Source organism: Hyla sarda, chromosome 2, assembly GCF_029499605.1.
Source record: "Hyla sarda isolate aHylSar1 chromosome 2, aHylSar1.hap1, whole genome shotgun sequence".
Taxonomy (NCBI): domain Eukaryota; kingdom Metazoa; phylum Chordata; class Amphibia; order Anura; family Hylidae; genus Hyla; species Hyla sarda.
In genome coordinates, this window is record NC_079190.1 from 491,255,064 (window position 1) to 491,273,038 (window position 17,975).

At 45.1% G+C, this 17,975-nt stretch overlaps 1 protein-coding gene across 3 annotated transcripts in view; it reads right to left on the minus strand.

Moving 5' to 3' along the window:
* Window positions 1-832: 832 nt before the first annotated feature.
* The window catches only part of KCNJ6 (potassium inwardly rectifying channel subfamily J member 6), a 310,982-nt gene continuing 293,839 nt past the window's right edge, over window positions 833-17,975 (minus strand). For all 3 annotated transcript variants that reach the window (XM_056559635.1, XM_056559634.1, XM_056559637.1), the window contains one exon: window positions 833-6,851. In XM_056559635.1, the coding sequence (XP_056415610.1) occupies window positions 6,526-6,851 (326 nt within the window). In that variant the 3' untranslated portion in view covers window positions 833-6,525. The remainder of the gene's footprint in view (window positions 6,852-17,975) is intronic.

Genomic DNA, 17,975 nt, shown 5'->3' on the forward strand with positions numbered 1-17,975 from the left:
CCCTAGATCAACATTCTATTGACTACCCAGTACACATACGCTCAAAAACGGTATGACGGGAGGTGTAGTTATTGGTCGTGACTGGCATCTCAAAGGAAGGTGACTGAGTAGAAAAAGTGGTCACTTGTTTTTAAATTTTTTAAAATTTGTTTTAAATTTTAATTTAATTTGCAATCTCATTTGTTTATCATTTGTTTTTAATCTTAACTTCATTTGTTTTGAAATATGTAGTTTTAAAAAAAAAAAAAAAGGCAGGAGGGGTAATAATGGGTCGTCTCTTAGCATGTCATGTGACCGGCATTGCATTGCAATTTAATCTTGACTGTGTAGAAAAAGTGTTGTCACTTTTTAAATTTGTTTAAATTTGTTTTTAATTTAATTTGTGATGTAATTTGTTTGTAATGTGTTTTAATTAGTTTTTTTTTATTAATTAATTTATTTGTTTTGAAGTACAGTGTTTAAAAGAAGAAACTTTTTCAATGTCCATCGTACATAGGAAAACTCCCAAGTGAGTATAAAGAGAAGTGATGTAATGTGTTTTACAAAAATAAATAAATTGGAAACTGCCCATTCGGTGGCCTAATGGCTGGATATGACTGGAGTGTCATGTGACTTGCATCACAAAAAAAGGTGAGTATGTAGAAAATTGATGTAACTAGTTTTTTATGTAATTTGTTTTGAAATAGATTGATTTAAAAAAAAAAAAAAAAGTGTGAAAACTTTGTGAAGGTCCATTGTACATAGTAAAACTGCCTATATATATGCCTATACTATATATATATATATATATATATATATATATATATTAAATATATAAAATACTTATATTAAATTACTATGTGTACTATCTTTAAATGTTAATATCTATCTTTGTTTCCGCCCTCATCACCCAAACAAATACATAATATAATAAATATAAGATATATACAGATACATTTAAAGGGATACTCTGGCGAAAAACACCTTATCCTCTATCCAAAGGATCTAGAGGGCCGGCAGCGGCAGTATCCAGAACACAGAAGCTTTGAGCTTCTGTGTTTGTGACGTCACACCACGCCCCCTCCATTCATGTTTATGGGAGGGGGCGTGACGGCTAGTACGTAGCCATCACCTCTCCTCCCATAGACATGAATGGACGGGGCTTGGCGGTTGTAGTCGCTAGTCATCCGTCACGGAGCGGAGATTGCACTGTGCAGGGATGACCGGGGTGCCGCGCCGGAGATCGCGGAGGGTCCCAAGTGGCGGGACCCCCACGATCAGACATGTTAGGGGATAAGATGTTTTTCACCGGAGTAACCCTTTAAGATAATATAATAAATATCATATTAACACTGTGTGGACGACTCTGGGCACCCATGCTGTTTACCTGATTAAAGGGGCCATGTCCCCTTTATTATTTACAGCAGAGGTCCCCAACCCAATGGAATAAGCGGAAAAAAACGAGGTCCCCAACCCAATGGAGTAAGTGAAAAAACGCGGAATGCTGGTGGGCCTTGAGGACTGGGTTGGGGGCTCAGTCCCATTCCAGTATCAGGAACAGCCACTACTACTAAATATACAGAGCTGTACCTGGTAAACAATAAAGGAGACACTATCAGTACCAGATGTGCGAAATTGTGTCCTGTAAACCAGGGGTCCCCAACCCAGTCCTCACAGCCCACCAACAGTTACTTCATTGATATAGCATAGGGAAAAATGTAATGTTGTAAATAATAAAGGGGACATGACCCCTTTAATCTGATGAACAACGGGGATGCCCAGTATCGGACCCCTAGTTTTAATAGGAAAATATATTCTATAGCATTTTGTAGCATAAAGTACACGCAAAAGGCACAGAGTTTCTTGGCAGAATAGCTTAGGCAGCAGAACTGCCAGTTGTATGTCCAAAGGGATGTCATCCATATTGGATGGACTGGAATGGTGAGAGACAGTTCTGCTAGCCTGGTTGGAACGTGTTTAATGAAGTAGTCAATGCTACTGTGCAGTAATGATCTCACAAGAATTTAGCAGTAAATTGTTTCTAAGAAGTGGTTAATGGAAATTAACATAAAAGCACAGAGCAGAATACTAATTTACTAAAAGGAAAAACAGTCACCCCCGTAACCATCTGGTCTGTAAGAGTCCATGTCCTGGAGGTCCCTTCAGAGATGGTATTGCCCAACTATACATTGTAATATTATTTATTGGCCATTAGGATAAATGGGGGATCATGAGAGGGGCAGAGCAACAGAACCAGAGGGGTTCTTAGTTGAAATCTTTATGCAAAAGGGTATATGGACATAGAGGCATATGGAATGGGCCTTAACTGCAGAGACATTCAAGTCCATCTTGGAAGAACAAACCAGTGTGTTTAGCGGGGGACCGGAAGACGTTACAGGGGAAACCTGAGGGAGCGAGGTAGGTGGGTATATTTTAATTCATTATTTTATTATTTTGTGGCTCCATCAATATATAACAAAAATCTTTCTAAATCATGTTCTGTATTTCTTTGCCCATAAGCCTGTTCAACTTAAACTAGGTCACGAAACCAATAGAGTTGGTTAGTTTGGATTGACATTTATGAAATGCAACAATGATGACCCTCAAAATGGCAGCCCCTACTAACATTAGGCTTGCAAAATCTTTACACTGGCTTAGTAGAACCCCACCTGATGGATGCCTGATAATCAAACCCTACACATGAGCAAAACTACTACCTCAAGATCAGCCATGGGTATCTGGTCTTGGGTAAGTCTTATACTGGTTTCTATGACAGGTACAATAGTGAAATCTGATGGTGTGCTATGGGCACCACCTCAGACAAAGACCAGTGTAGGGTCTTATTGATAAGACTTGATCATCCTGTTCCTTGAGATATACTGATGCTGATATATATATATATATATATATATATATATAAAATTCAGTGATACCGGATGGGTATGCAGGTAAAGTATGTGCTTTGATAAGAGATTTTCCTGTAATGTAAACATGTACTTAATGGGGCCTAAAAGCAAGGACTTGTAGCCCCGTAGCCTGCAGATATATCAGATTATGGCTTTCTATTCCTCACCTCATACCCTGAATTATTAAACTGTTATTCTGTCCATTCTACCTCTGGTCATCCTTATATCTATTTGTTTTTTTGTTTAACCAATGAATAGATATAGGGTCAATTTAACACCTGTCTTACAACCTGTTATGACCACTATTTAATGTAACCTGCTATAACTGAGAAGTTTTTTTTCCATACCTCATATCTTTTTCTCTCTTACTTGGTTTCTCCATTATCTTCTTTCTTTCTCCCACACCCTCAAACTCTCTAAAAGTGGCCATGCACTTTCAATAGCTGTTGGCTAGCAGTAAAACTGCTACCACTGGTGAAAGCTTATCCCCCTTAAGAACAAAAGGATTTGGTGTTGAAATTCAACATGCCCCCCCCCCCCCATCCTTTACCAGTCCCAAAGTCATTTGTCAGGGGAGAGCTGCCCTTCCCACCCCCCATACACATAAGATACTTTGACAGTCCAAACAAAACTGGTGGGTTTGGACAACTTTGCTGATATGTGTGGGCACCTTAAAGGGGTTCACCTAAAGGACCAATATATGGTGGGTCAATATACACTAATCACCTATAGACCACCTTGGTGGTCCAACAAAACCCTTTTTCCCATATATTGAAATTAAAATGCACTTTAATACTAGGCACACCAATTGTGATTAAAATTCCAGTGCACGAACTCCCTATATTCTGTATTAGGGTCTTTGTACCATACTGGTCACATTTGTTATGTATCCACATGCACTGCAGTTGCTATGTGGTTGAAGGTAAAGGAGCTATGCACTGATGTTAAAAAACTAAACCTCGGCCCCCCTCGACATGTTTCGCTGTAGATACAGCTTTGTCAAGAGGTAACAGGGCACTGAGTTCAAAACGCCGTGACGGGGGTTTATATCACCTCCCCTTCTGACATCACTGCACAGGAAGTGTGCTAAAGCGATTGGATGATTCACATCATTCCAATCAGAGTTTGCATCTATTTGATTGACACATCTCTTTCCTGTCAACTTCTTGAATTGGTGACCAATCGCCTGATGGTTCGAGCCGTCATCACTGACGTGCCTGCGCTGTGACCCATGTGCCGACACTTCATCTCACTTCACATCACTTCACCTTAAAGGGGTACTCTGCCCCTAGACATCTTATCCCCTATCCAAAGGATAGAGGATAAGATGTCTGATCGCGGGGGTCCCGCCGCTGCAAAGAGCGAACTTAGTTCCGTGCCGGATGACTGGCAATGCGGGGCGGAGGCTCGTGACATCACGGCCACACCCCCTCCCATAGACCTGCTTTTAGGGTGTGTGGCCGTGACATCACAAGCGGGGCGCGGCCGTGACATGACCAGTCTCTGGCACTGCACCGGGTGCTCTAAACAAACGCTGGGTGCAGCAGGAAGATCACAATCAGACATCTTATCCCCTATTCTTTAGATAGGGGATAAGATGTCTAGGGGTGGAGTACCCCTTTAACCCCTTTTATCATCTATAATGACCAGGAACTACCTTTAACCCCTAAAAGTGGAAATGGTCCATCTGACTCCTCTTAGACTGTCCAAGGGTTGTGTCTGATACTGTAGTGCAGCTCTACTTTAAAAGGTTGAACTGCGATACCAGACACAACCTGACAGGAGTGGCAGACATTTTTTAACATCCTAGTCTTTGGGATAGGTGAAGAACATGAAATGGGAAGGAGATTCATCGATAAACAGAACAAAGAGGTATTGACCTCACAGCACTGCAGTACCTGTACAGCAGAAATATGCTATATGTCTAGTACTACAGCTCAACCTATTCAGAGAAACAGGCCAAGCTCCATTACCCGACATGGCAGCAGTTATATGAACCCCAATGTTAGGAGTTGCTGTGAAGGGTGGCATTATGTACCATGTGCCCTTGTTCTGGTGATAGGGTCCCCACTGATGAAACATGGATAGGCCATCAATGAAAAACCCATGTAAAATCCACGTTTATTGTTCTCTCAATAGATGTCCTCTTAATAAATGTTCTTCTTATATTTCTACATGGTGTTTTCCCTATTGAACAGTCATTCCAAACCTGAAGTAACCCATAAAACGCCCCGAGCGAGATTGATTCAGCTTCTGTCTAATGTTGGTCCTAATTAATTATCAACAATTCAATTAACCCCGGAGCGTATTCCGATTGTGTAATATGATAGAAACGTCTTAAGAAATCATGCCAAATAATATAAAATAACTTTATAGAGTAAAAGGTCGTGTCTGAGTCAGACACCTCTCTGAGATTCTAGAATCCTTTTACGGTACATCATTATTTCAGACTGAGTCAAAGTAAGGAAAAGTGGAACTATTTGGAGTGGTCTTGTTTTTATAGTTTAGACCAATGTTTCCCAATCTGTTCATCTTCAGCCTAAAACTTAAATTATCATCTTGTCCTGTCACCCGAAGCACAGTACTTGAGGAGGACCCTCTGACACATAAGATGCCAGTATTACAAATGGTGTGGGAGCCTTTTGTTAAAGATTTTGCAGTGGGATCAAGATGTTGAAGTCATGTCATCGGATCAATGTAATGCCCTATCATGCTCATCATGAAAGCTGTCATCTTGACTAAAATTTCAATCTTCAACCTGACATCCTTGATCCTACCCTACGTAAAAAAATATTCCCTCTTTTCTTCATATGAAACCAAAGAAATGGATAATTGATTATTTTTTTCAACACAAAGAGAGGACAGTCTATATGGGCCAAGCTGCATTTTTTTTGGATACTTTATGTTTTTGCTAAATTCCCACTAGGACATTATCTCTTTTGCGGTTCCAGAACATGGGACCCATCAATCTGTGAGATCCCTACGTTGGACATTATTGGTTGTAAACCATTATAAAATCTGCGTCACAGATTTGTTTGGCACCCAAGTGTTATCCCTTTTATGTCATCTGGTCTATGGCTTTAAGTGTTTTTGTAGGTGAAGATCTACTCAGGTACTTGATATAGCTGCCAGTCTGGTAAAGTGAAGAATACATGGACGTTATCTATAATATATCTGATATACATGAGGAAAATAAATATTAAAAATTAGAAGGAAGATTTTTTTTTTTTGCATCATCTTATTCCTAGAATTCGGAGCCTACATTAATTACACATCTATGTACATGAAGTCATTCCTTTGTACATGCTGGGTTTATTAACAATTTGTAATATTATGTAAGGCATATGTACAGTGTACCTATAGATTCTTTTTTCCTGGCCGTAAACTGATGTTTTTGTTTTACAAGGGATTTAAGATCCCTTATAATCCCGAGGAAGTCAAGTGCCAGCAATATCTGGCATCACTGCTAAAAGTGGGTGGTCGTTGCCGAGCCCCAAAGATTAGAGCCTGTGCATTATATTTAGCAATTTCCAATAACTGGACCCATCAATGGTTGGGGTAACCAAGCTCTCATCTACGTGTGTGGTTCACACCAGCAGTGTGTAGACCTTAAATACCAGAGATCACATATGCAATGGCTTTAAACCTTTGACTCATTTTCTATGTTGGCCACGTCTCCGTTCCTCTCTGTTTGATCCTCAGGATTCTTCTCTCCGATTTCACTGACCAGTTCCGGATTTTGGTTGAGTTTGCTGGATACCGACCAGCTCAGTGGCATTTCTGCCCTACTCATAATCTCAGCCATGTCTTTAGCGCTGCAGGACGGCGTGTTGGTCTCATAGGTGTCGTGAAAGCTGTTGTAGTCCACTTCGTAAAACCCATCTTCTAGGGTAAGGACGGGCATGAATCGATGGCCCCACAGGATTTCCGATGTGACGTAAGAGCTTCGAGCTTGGCAGGTCATACCTGTGGAGTTACAGGAGAAATAAAAGGATTTTTACTAAACATAACTCGATTATGATAGAATAGTAGACATATGGGTATAACATTTTTTCTAGATAACATTTTCTTTTATTTAACTATCACTCCCATCAGGATGACGCTAAGAAATCATATTCTCTTTTATCATATTCTCTGTTTCAAAAGTTTGAGCTGCCAAGAGGGAAATGACAACTGGACAGAGCAACTTTCAGCACCAAAAACTAATTGTCACTCAGGGAATTTTTACTTAAAAGGGTCCTCCACTGTACATTATACCTACACATTAACAGGATCTCTTTACAATAAACCACAGCTACGATCACAGCGATCAGCTGTATTCCATGCAGTGCCACCACAGGAAAAACAAAGCATTACATGGTGCCCATGAACATTAATGGGATGCCTGTGCAATGCAGGACATGGTAGGTCCTCCAGAGACACTCTTTGTAACTGATCTCTACTCCTCAAGAGATGAGGTGCCCAACAGAAGACTCCCTTCTATAGAATTACTGTATGTGGAATGAATGTTGACTTGGATCTTTCATTACATACACCCCTTCAATTATGTGACCAATTCTTAGCTAGTAAGTCAGCATTCCAGTGCTTGGATTTACCGACCACCTTTTGTTGATAGACCACCATTATTAAATCTTACCTCTGCTTGGACTGTGTGAGGAGATAGACCTTTGGGGTCTAACCTTATGATTGGTAGAGGTTGAACATCAAAGACCCTACAACATAATATTAGGTCTGTCCCATTGACATAAATGGAACCAGGCTGCAGTTAGCTTCTCTACCAGACACAGCCACGAATATACATATGGTGCTGTGCCTCGGTACATCCTTCAATCAGCTGACTAACAGGCGACCTGGGAGTAGGACCCCCAGAGATCAAATGTAGACGGTCTATCCTAAGGATATAAAAGTTCCTGAAATCCCTGTACTGATACTTATACATATCTTTTATAATAAAATATGCAAATAAAAGCCAATATATATCAAGAAAGACAAATAACCCACCAAAGAAATGTGATGTTCTTTATGGAAAACCTAACAAAACACAGAAGGTCATAGAATTGCAGAGAGAGGAAGGGCATAAAAATAAGATCTGAATCCTTATTCAGGAGTTATTTCTTTATAACATACATGGCTGCTTACCAACACCAAGCATGGCATCCACCATCTGCCATACAGACAACCCTTGAATCACTGTGAGAACTTTGTAGAAAGAGGGAAGTATCAGGATGGCTCATGTATGTAGGACTTTCTTTCTCCACAGGGACCACAAATGGCCTGTGGGTCATGCCTCTCATGCCAGGCATGGAAATTGTGATTGTGTAAAGTGCCAAGTCCTCCCATCTTACGACGTATATGGCGGCTTAACCTCTTCACACAGTCTACTTATATTATCATGTATATCATCAGAAGGTTGTTCCTGTGAAATAATGTACATGTATTTAAAGGACAACTGCAGCAATAACAATTTATCCCCATCCACAGGATAGGGGATAAGTGTTTGATTGCAGGGTGGCCGACTGCTGGGATCCCTCGCGATCTCCTAAATGGAGTGAGGTCGATGGTACGCCCCCTCCCCATACAGCTCTATGGGAGAGGTGGGGAGGCACGAACGCTGCCTTCCCGCCTCTCCCATAGAACTACATGGAGGAACTGTACAGAGCAGGAGAGGATTACTATAGGGATTTGCTCCTACTCTGGACAGTTCCTGACATGGCCAGAGGTGTCAGCAGAGAACACTGTGGTCAGACAGAAAGGAAATTCAAAAAGAAAAGAACTTCCTATTTAGTATACAGCAGTTGATAAGTACTGGAAGGATTAAGATTTTTAAATAGAAGTCATTTACCAATCTGTTTATCTTTCTGGCACCTGTTTATTTAAAAAACTAATTTTTTTTCACCGGATTACCCCTTTAATTCATTGTGGGAGTTTAGCTCAGTAGAGATAGACGAACGGCAGTAAATATCAGTCCGAGAAAGGGACACAGTTCAAATGCAGGACTTTTCCTGCTCTTAATAATCCAAACACAATATAGAGCATCAACATTTCTTTCCAACGTTGTTCTTGGATGTGCACAACCACCCACTCTTAATCTTAAAGGGGTACTCTGCCCCTAGACATACCTGTTGCATCCGACATTTGTTTAGAGCATCGGGTGCAGCACCGGAGGCATGTGATGTCATGGCCACACCTCGCTCGTGATGTTACGGCCATGCCCCCTCAATGCAAGTCTATTGGACTTGCATTGAGGGGGCATGGCCGTGACGTCACGAGCAGGCCGTGACCGTGACATCACGAGCCTCTTCCCCTCATTGCCAGTCATCCCGGATGAGGGGGAAGGGGATAAAATGTCTGATCGCGGGGGTCCCTCCGCTGGGGATCCCCATGATCTGTTGAACCTCAGACATCCGATGCATGGAGCAGGACTAGGGGATGAGATGTCTAGGGGCGGAGTACCCCTTTAAACTTTAGCATTAATCTATTTACTAGCTGAGCATTGTCTGGCACTATTATTTAGATACTGAATGTCAATCTTATTTAGGCATTGAATGGCAATATTGTATGGAAAATAAATAGTGGTGTCCTGACCGCCTGTAGTAGAAGAAGGCAATAGGGGGCACACTTCTGCTCGTGAGTAGAAACACACAGGACGGTGGCCTTGGAGGTTGGCAGTTGACAGAAATATTCCTCCAGTCTATCAGCCATCCTTTCCCAGGATTGTTAGAATGGTAAATATATTCATGGAGAATTATTAGGTGTTAAGACGTCTGGCTCCTGAGATAATATATTGCTCCTCTCTCCGTCACATCAGATTGGTGGTGGCCCTCATTACCGATTGCCATGTCTGGCCATTAGCAGGTTTTGACGTCTTTTCAACCTTATAATTTGTTATGGAGATCGATACGTTCCCTCATCCCTCCCGTTCCATCCTGTGATGCAGAGTCATTTTCATTCAGGCGCTTCCTACGGGCAAGTTAACACTAGGCATTCATCTTCTCGGCTTAATATAATAAGCATATATGCCATTACATCTTGGATCCGTCAGCTCCTGTGATGTCTTATTAGAAGAATTTACCATGACTAGGGGATAGTCTATACCGCCGTGACCCACCCATACTCCTTCATAAAATACACCAGCACCATGTATGGTAGAAAAAGGCCACAGCAGCCCAATTTTATTAAATAACATACTTAACAAATATAAATAACTTTTATAAATAATCAGGTAAACATTACCAATAACATTATCAATAGTGCAAATAACAACCCTAAACACTATCCCAGCGGGAGGGGGACTTGAAGGCAGCACGAATCTTCAGTCTCCTACTTTATCCTTGGCCGTACCTCACCTGACACAAGGGCACCTCGGTCGGAGATCATTCCCCCTTTGGGACTGCCCCCGCAGGGAATCTCCACCGGCTGGGTACCACCCCAGCCCCACCATACTAATATCTCCAATACTCTTCTCCGGGTATCTCCAAATGCCTCCAAGTCTCCCTCCAGTCCCGGCCACTACGGGCGCGAGTGACACCTTACTCGCAGCCGGCCACCCACAACTCCACGGCCCTCTTCACTGCTTCCCGAATGGAAAGCGCCCACAAGTCACTCCCAATAGCATTCAAATGGACACCATCGGACGCCATCAAATCCAGCGAAGGCACCTCCAACTCCCTGTGCCAAACAACAACCCCCCAGTTCCTGGCCACAAAATGACCCACCTCTCGATTAACTTTAGCCCGGGCCCTACTAAGGCCCCGAACCGACCTTGCCTGATGCCAAACCAATCGGGCCACCATATCGGACCATACTAACAAAATCCCCGGGAAAGAGGCCCACAACCTCAACAAGTCTAACTTAATGTCATGCATGAGGGACCTGAACGTGTGCACCCCCAGAATGCAATACTTAAAAGTCCGGGGCCCTATCCAACCCCTCATAATATTGAATATAAGGCAGCAAACCTGCCCACAAAAGCCCCCCTTTTCCCAACTACCGAACCTGAGCCATCTCCCTGTCAAGTCCCATCTGACGCCCATTTGGGCGAACATCCGCCCACAAGATGCTCCTCCGGATGTACGAATGTCTCACGATCCACATGAGACACGGAGCTGGCCCTGCAAGACACCAACTGAAAGTAAAGAGAAAACACCCTGCAACAGACCTGCAAACAGTATAACAACAGCGAGCCAACATACAGGAATTGAGGCCGAACATACAACCTAAAACGCTCCGATTCCCACCGCCCAATTCTCTCAATAACCTCAGGCCCCAAACCCCATTGTGCCACCTCTGTGGCAGCCCCCATTCTAAACGAGTGAGAGCTATACTCCCAAGAGGGCCTACCTAGCGCCCCCAAACAACGGCGAAAAACCTGCGCGAACTGATACCCTGACAAAAACTCCACATTCTCATGGACCAACAAGAACCCCCCCGGCAAGCGAAGCACCTTGAACGCCCGAAAACACTCCACCAAACACACAAGGGACCCCCTCACCGAGTCCAACTGAACTACAAAGCCCTGACCCGTCTGGTCCTTCTTAGAGCGCCGAATGCAACACTCTAACAACGACCCCACCATCAACACATCTGACACCAACAAGCCGCCCGCCACCTTCCTACTAGGGGCAACCGAAAGGCCCCGAAAAAAGCTAAAGCAAAGGCCAACCTAAACAACGCCTCAAACACCAAATAACACACACACACCAACTCCTCCCCACCAACAGAGAAAAAGAAACCCTTAGCCGCCTGGCGAACCAAAAACGACTTGGTACCAACCACCAAGCCCCGAACCTTAAACTAAAAGGCAAGCGCCACCAGACGGCGCCCACGCCCAGACGGAGACACCCCATCAGCAAACAACCGCCTCACATAAAACAGGACCAGCACCTCCCAATCACCCGGACCTCGCTCTCCACCAACCTACGACAACAAAGCTTCCCATTCCCCCTAACACGGACCATAACCAGTCCAGGTAAACACGCTCACTGACAGCTGCACCAGCACCAACACAGCCCTCACTTCCACAGCCGATCCGGGCAAGGAATGCCCCGAACCTCCGCATCCGGCGCCAGCTTCCGGAACCGATCCCACTGGAAATGAGAGAATCAGAGATTTCATTGAGAACCCCAGGCACATGCAAAGCAACAAACTGCGCATTCAAAACCAAACCCTGCAACACCAGCTGCCGCAAAAGCCGCACCACCAGCTCCCTGCCGTCTGCGCATTAACCGCTTACACAACACCCAAGTTGTCACAACGAAAACACACCTTCCGATAGCGAAGGCGGTTGCCCCAGATCTCGACAGCCACCAGAAGGGAAACAGCTCCAAGAGCGCCAGGTTACACACCAATCCCGACGCCCTCCACAACTCCGGCCACTCACCCACACACAACTGACCCTGATAGTAGGCCCCAAACTCATGAGTGCCTGACATGTCGGTGAACAACTCAATGTCCCAATTGGACACCTGTTGCTCCATCAGCAAAGGCCGGCCATTATACACATCCAAAAACTCCTGCCACATCATCAAATCCACCCGCAGATCAGCCGTCAGACGCACAAAATAACGAGGCCGCCGAGCCCCCGTCGTGGCCGCGGCAGAAAACCCGCCCCATCGGCATGATCCGACACACAAAATTAAGGCGGTCCAACAGTGATAGCAGATCGCGCAACTGAATCTTGCGCACCCAAGCCGCCGATCCCACAGCCAACCTCAATTCCTTCAACTTCTCCTCAGGAAGCCGACATTCCATGGCAACCGTATCAATAACGATACCAAGGAATTTCAACACAGTAGCAGCCACCCACTCCATGGTCTGCAACAAGATAGCGCAGACCGCCAAAACCTCCTGACCGATGAACAGGAAGTCATCCAGGTAGTGCAAAACAGAGGCCATCTGCGACCACCCATTCCAAAAACATAGCAAAATACTCAAAATAGGCATAGGATAATGGAGCAACCCATCGGAAGGCACATATCCACAAAAAAACTCCCGCTCCCAACAGCACCCCAACAAACAAAAACTGTCCGGATGCACCGGCAGGAGCCGAAACACCATCTCAATGTTAGTCTTAGCGGACAGCGCCCCGGCCCCGTACCTCCGAACCCAAACCAAGGCCTTGTCAAAGGATGTGTATGAAACGGCGCAGAGAGCCGGATCAATGCTCTTATTAACCGATGCCCCAACAGGATGCGAGAGGTGGAGAATAAGGCTAAATTTATTTGCCTCTTCCTTTGGCACCAAATCCAGGGGAGACAAACGCAAATCAGGAAAAAGAAGTTCCCAAAACGGGCCAGCCATCCTGCCCAACCAACCCTCCTTCAACAGTTTTTCCCGTACAACCTCCGGATGGCAAAAAGCCGAGACCAAATTCCTCACTTCCCCCTCCAGACGCTCTGTAGAACACGGAATCCGGAACCCTTCCTAAAATCAGCCCGCAAAAGCCGGGCCTCCTGCCCATCGGGGTACCGGGCAAGGTACGAAAGCATCCTTCCCACTATCACTGGCGTCGCCCCTCTTCTGGTCAGCATCACCACCCCCACACCCTTCCCTTTCTTGAAACACCTCGACAAGCTATGCCCCCCCCCCCACTTCTGCCGAAAGCACCAAACTTACACTGGCTCTCATTGAACTGCCAGCAGCAACCCTTGCCTGTCCCAACCGGCCACCGGGGTCCAAAGCCGCCGGCCCCTTCCCAAAAGGACTGCGGAGCCGCACTCCCTTTCGGCGCCGCCATCAACCGCATCCAAAGGCTAATGTCATTGTGATCCCACCACAAGGACGCCCGAACAGCCTTCCGATGACGGAACTGCTCATCATAACGGAGCCAAGCTGTGCCGCCATAAACCCTATAAGCTTCCCCGATAGGGTTGAGATAGCAAAAGAGGCCGGAACAATGCTCTGGCACCTTCTCCCCTATCATACTGGCTAGAATAGCGAATGCCTGCAGCCAGTTCGTAAAAGTACAAGGAATAAGGCGATACCGCCGCCTCTCCTCCTCCTCTTTCTTAGACTCGTCCGCCATAACCCGGTCCAAGTTAAACTTCTCCAAGGGGAGCAGGGAAAATATTTCCACATACTCCCCTTTCCAAATACACTCCCTAACCTCCTGTTTCAAATGGGCCCCCAACGGGCCCTCGAAGCACACATAAACTTCACCCCGTTAAACTTCTTGAAGGGGAGCAGGGAAAATATTTCCACATACTACCCTTTCCAAATGCGCTCCCTAACCTCCTGTTTCAAATGGGCCCCCAACGGACCCTCGAAGCACATGTAAACTTCAACCTGTGCGACATCTGCCAGACACACTTCCTCGCCACTCCTCCCACAGGCGCCCCCACCACAGGAGCACTCATCCCCAGAGCCCCAAAGGACCCTGCAACCCCACTGGATGACCCCGATACTGCCTCCACCTGACCCCCACCAGACCACGCCGCTACTGGGGACCCTGCCTGCACCTCCCGTTCCTCTAACAAGACCCGCACATCACGCATCAAAGCCTGCAAACCCTCTAACAAACCTCCACCCCCACCCGCAACCCCAAAACTGGAGAAGGTGATTGACTCAAGCGCAAATGCGCAGGAGGCCTGGCAGCCATATCTCCAGCATGTCCACCACGAACAGCAGCAGCAACAGGCGACATGTTTGGGCCCGTGGCCCACATCTACAGCCGGCAGTACCACCACACTGCGAACCACAGGCTTCTGGCTGGGCAGACCAGTCCTCCTGGAAACAGCAGCATCTTTATCATCATCCAAGGCCAGAGGGCAAAGCCCCTCCTCCCTGTCAGCTCCAGACAGCTCTGACCCGGAATCCACAGCACCAGCAGCACAAGGGGTAGGGCCACCACCATGCCCCCCCCCCCCCCGCAGTCCAGAAGCTCCCTCGCAGCCTTAGTCCATAGATGGCCGCCGCCCCACCTCCAGCATGGGGGACGCAGTGCGCAAAACCGTTGCGGCCCTTCGTTCTTAGGCCGTCCCTGCCACACTATGTCGACCGAGTGTGGAGAGGGACAACTCCTGGGAGGCAATGTTACCAAGGCAATCACGTGACGCCGAGTGAATATCTTGCACGGGCTGGCATCTAGATTAGGCCCCTCCAGGATACTCGCTGGGCTTCATAGGGTCGCTTCACCGACCGTGCCACCCAGTGTACAGTCGTGTCTCTCCACATCTGACATCAGATTGGGCGAGAAAACATACCTGGAGTGTCACTTTGAATTTAATATGCAGGGAGAGGGCATGTGGCAGGCGGGAAGAGAAGATTTTTTGAGAGCTGACGATAGGGCTTCAGGAGACTGGGAAAGCTTGGTGGCATACAATATGTGTGCCTCCCAGCTTTCCCAGTCTCCTAAGGAGCGTTGCTTTTTTTCTCCCACAAGATTTAGGTAAGAAGACTGGGTAAAGCTTACCTAGTTACTTATAAGAAATCATCTGTAATCTATCAACGTGATGACGGCGATGGAGAGCGACGATCCTGGCCAGCGGTGACGGTCTGGAGCGGCGAGGACACCCCGGGACGTGATGACAGCGAAGATCATGGGCAGCGGTGACGGTCCGGAGCGGCAGGGACACGTGATTCTAACTTTCTACATTACTATTGCACGGATCCCTCAACATACGATGGATTCAAGTAAGGATGGTTAATTTGGAACAAATTACCATGGGATGTTGAGGGATCACTGTATACATTATTATTCAATCTATTAAGAACAAGGGACCTTGAGAAAGTCCATCAAGCAGACGAAACGTACGTTGGGGCGGTGGTGACAGGACCCTACTATGGGTAAGTGCTGCAGCACATGGTATACTGCATGCTAATCTCATGGGGAGTGGTGTACTCTCAGTCAGCTATAGAGTCTGCCTACTAGTGGAGGTTTAGGCCCGGTTCCCCCCTATTGGTATATTATTCTAGTGAGACCTATATACTGCTGCTCACTGTATCCTGTATCCTTTACTGTCTGGTAACAGAATATTACTAATGGGACCTGTCCCATCATCTTCTTTTTTGGATTCATAAGTCTAAATATCCATTCTTTTGGAAAATTATTATACTATTTTTCACATGTAGGTGTTCTTAATAGTGATGAGCGGCAGGCGCCATATTCGAATTCGCTTAATTTCACGAATATATTGATGATTATTTGTCCTATGCTCGCGAAATTCGTATATTGGTTATGTTCGTTCACTTTTATTTTACATGCGAAAATTTGCATAAAAATTTGCATGAAAATGTGCATGTGAAAAAAAAACTAAAAAAAAAACTAAAACTAATATTCGTCATTACGAATATATAGCACTATATTCTAAATATTCGCAAAATTGTGAAGTGCTGATATTCGCGCTAAAAATTCACATTACGAATATTAAAGTATTGAATAATGAAGTATATATTTTTTTCAGTAGTAATTGCTCTAGTCTCTCTTTTTGTATACAATATTTATGGGTATGAAAGTAAAAAAAACAATCTATTGTAGGTTAAAGGGGTTATCCAGTTTAGGAAAATGTATCCCCTATCCATGTGTCAGATGACGGGGGTCCGACCACTGGGACCCCCTGCGATCTCTTGCACGACCCCCCGGCTCTTCTGCATGCGGGCGTCGGTGCTCGTCCTCTATTCATCTATATGAGAGAGCTGAAGCGCTGTACTCGACTGTCTTCGGCTCTCCCATAGAGTTAAATGGAGGGCATGTTGACACAGCTCCGTACATGGGGAGAGCCAGGGCACGGGGCAGGAGATTGCGGGGGTCTCAGCAGTTGGACCCCATGCGATCTGGCACTCATCCCATATCCTTTGAATAGGAGATACATTTTTCTAAACTGGACTACTCCTTTAAGGTATCCACACCATACCATAAAGTGCCAATGCAGTTAACCACTAAGAATATTTGGTTGGCCTGGGACATACCATGACAATATGAAATGGTATTTGTGGCACTAACAATGTCAATTTTCACAGAGACTGTATGATGATTTGTGAGGCCGTGTTCACACTATGTATTTTGATGCATAGTTCAATATAAATGTGGGCGCATCTTCCGGGAAAATCTGAGCGTAAACTTAAATACACATAAAAATATTACGCAGTTTGAACCCAATCTTAATGAGTTTTTTTGTTTTTAGAGCTTTTTAGTGTTTTATACAGATCATATCTTTGCTTACGACTTTTATGTGTTTTGAGATGTTTAAAAAAAAGCATGAGAAACCCTGATGTGTTACCAGGCACTTCTTTTTACGCCTGGTGTTATTACAGCTGTAAAATGTAACTAAACATGAACACGTCAGATGTTTTCCCATTAAATTCAATACAATTCAATGGGGAAATAATTATGTTTTTGAGGCATAAAATGGAGGGGCAAGCTGTGCATAACTAGCTTGCCCCCTGACTGGTGAGCAGTAAGGGGTTAAGAAATATACAGGCAAGGTTTTTAGCCCCCTCCCCGCCTGTAAAACTTGCCAGTGGCCATAGTGGTATGTCCCATGGGTGGGGGGGAAGGAGTGCACCAATCAGGGGTTTAATAGTTTCCCGGGCTTTCAGGGGCCCTCCCCTGGGTATTTATAGCTGTGGTGCCTCCCTTCCCCCCTCAATCTGCCCAGGACCCGGAGTTTTGCCCTCCCTCCCTTTTTTGTATCTGTTTATTGTAAGTCACAGCTTGGCGGTAAGAAGACGGTGAAAGCGGGGTCAACCCGGGGTAGACCTCCACACAGGACAGTGTGGCAGCCAAGAAGCCAATCGGTGTCTTTGTTACAGTTAAATTGTTATTTATATAAGTAATTTTATAAATAAAGCTGTGGCCGATTCCCACCCACGGAAAAGTTAAATTGTTGTTGTGTCAGTTATAATTTAATTATTTATTTTAATAAGGGGGAGGGGCAGTTATAGCCTGCTAGGAGCTAATTGGGTCTCAACAGTCTTAGCAATTAGCAATTTTTGGTTTTAAAATACATCCCAGGAAACTACATTTGAACAGAGCCTAAGGATTTTTTTTTTTACCTTTTTGTGGTTCAAGAGTTGAGTAGGATTTTTTCCTGGTTGACTATGGAGGACATATGTCTTTTTAACAATATTAGCTATAAAGCTGTGTAACTAGAG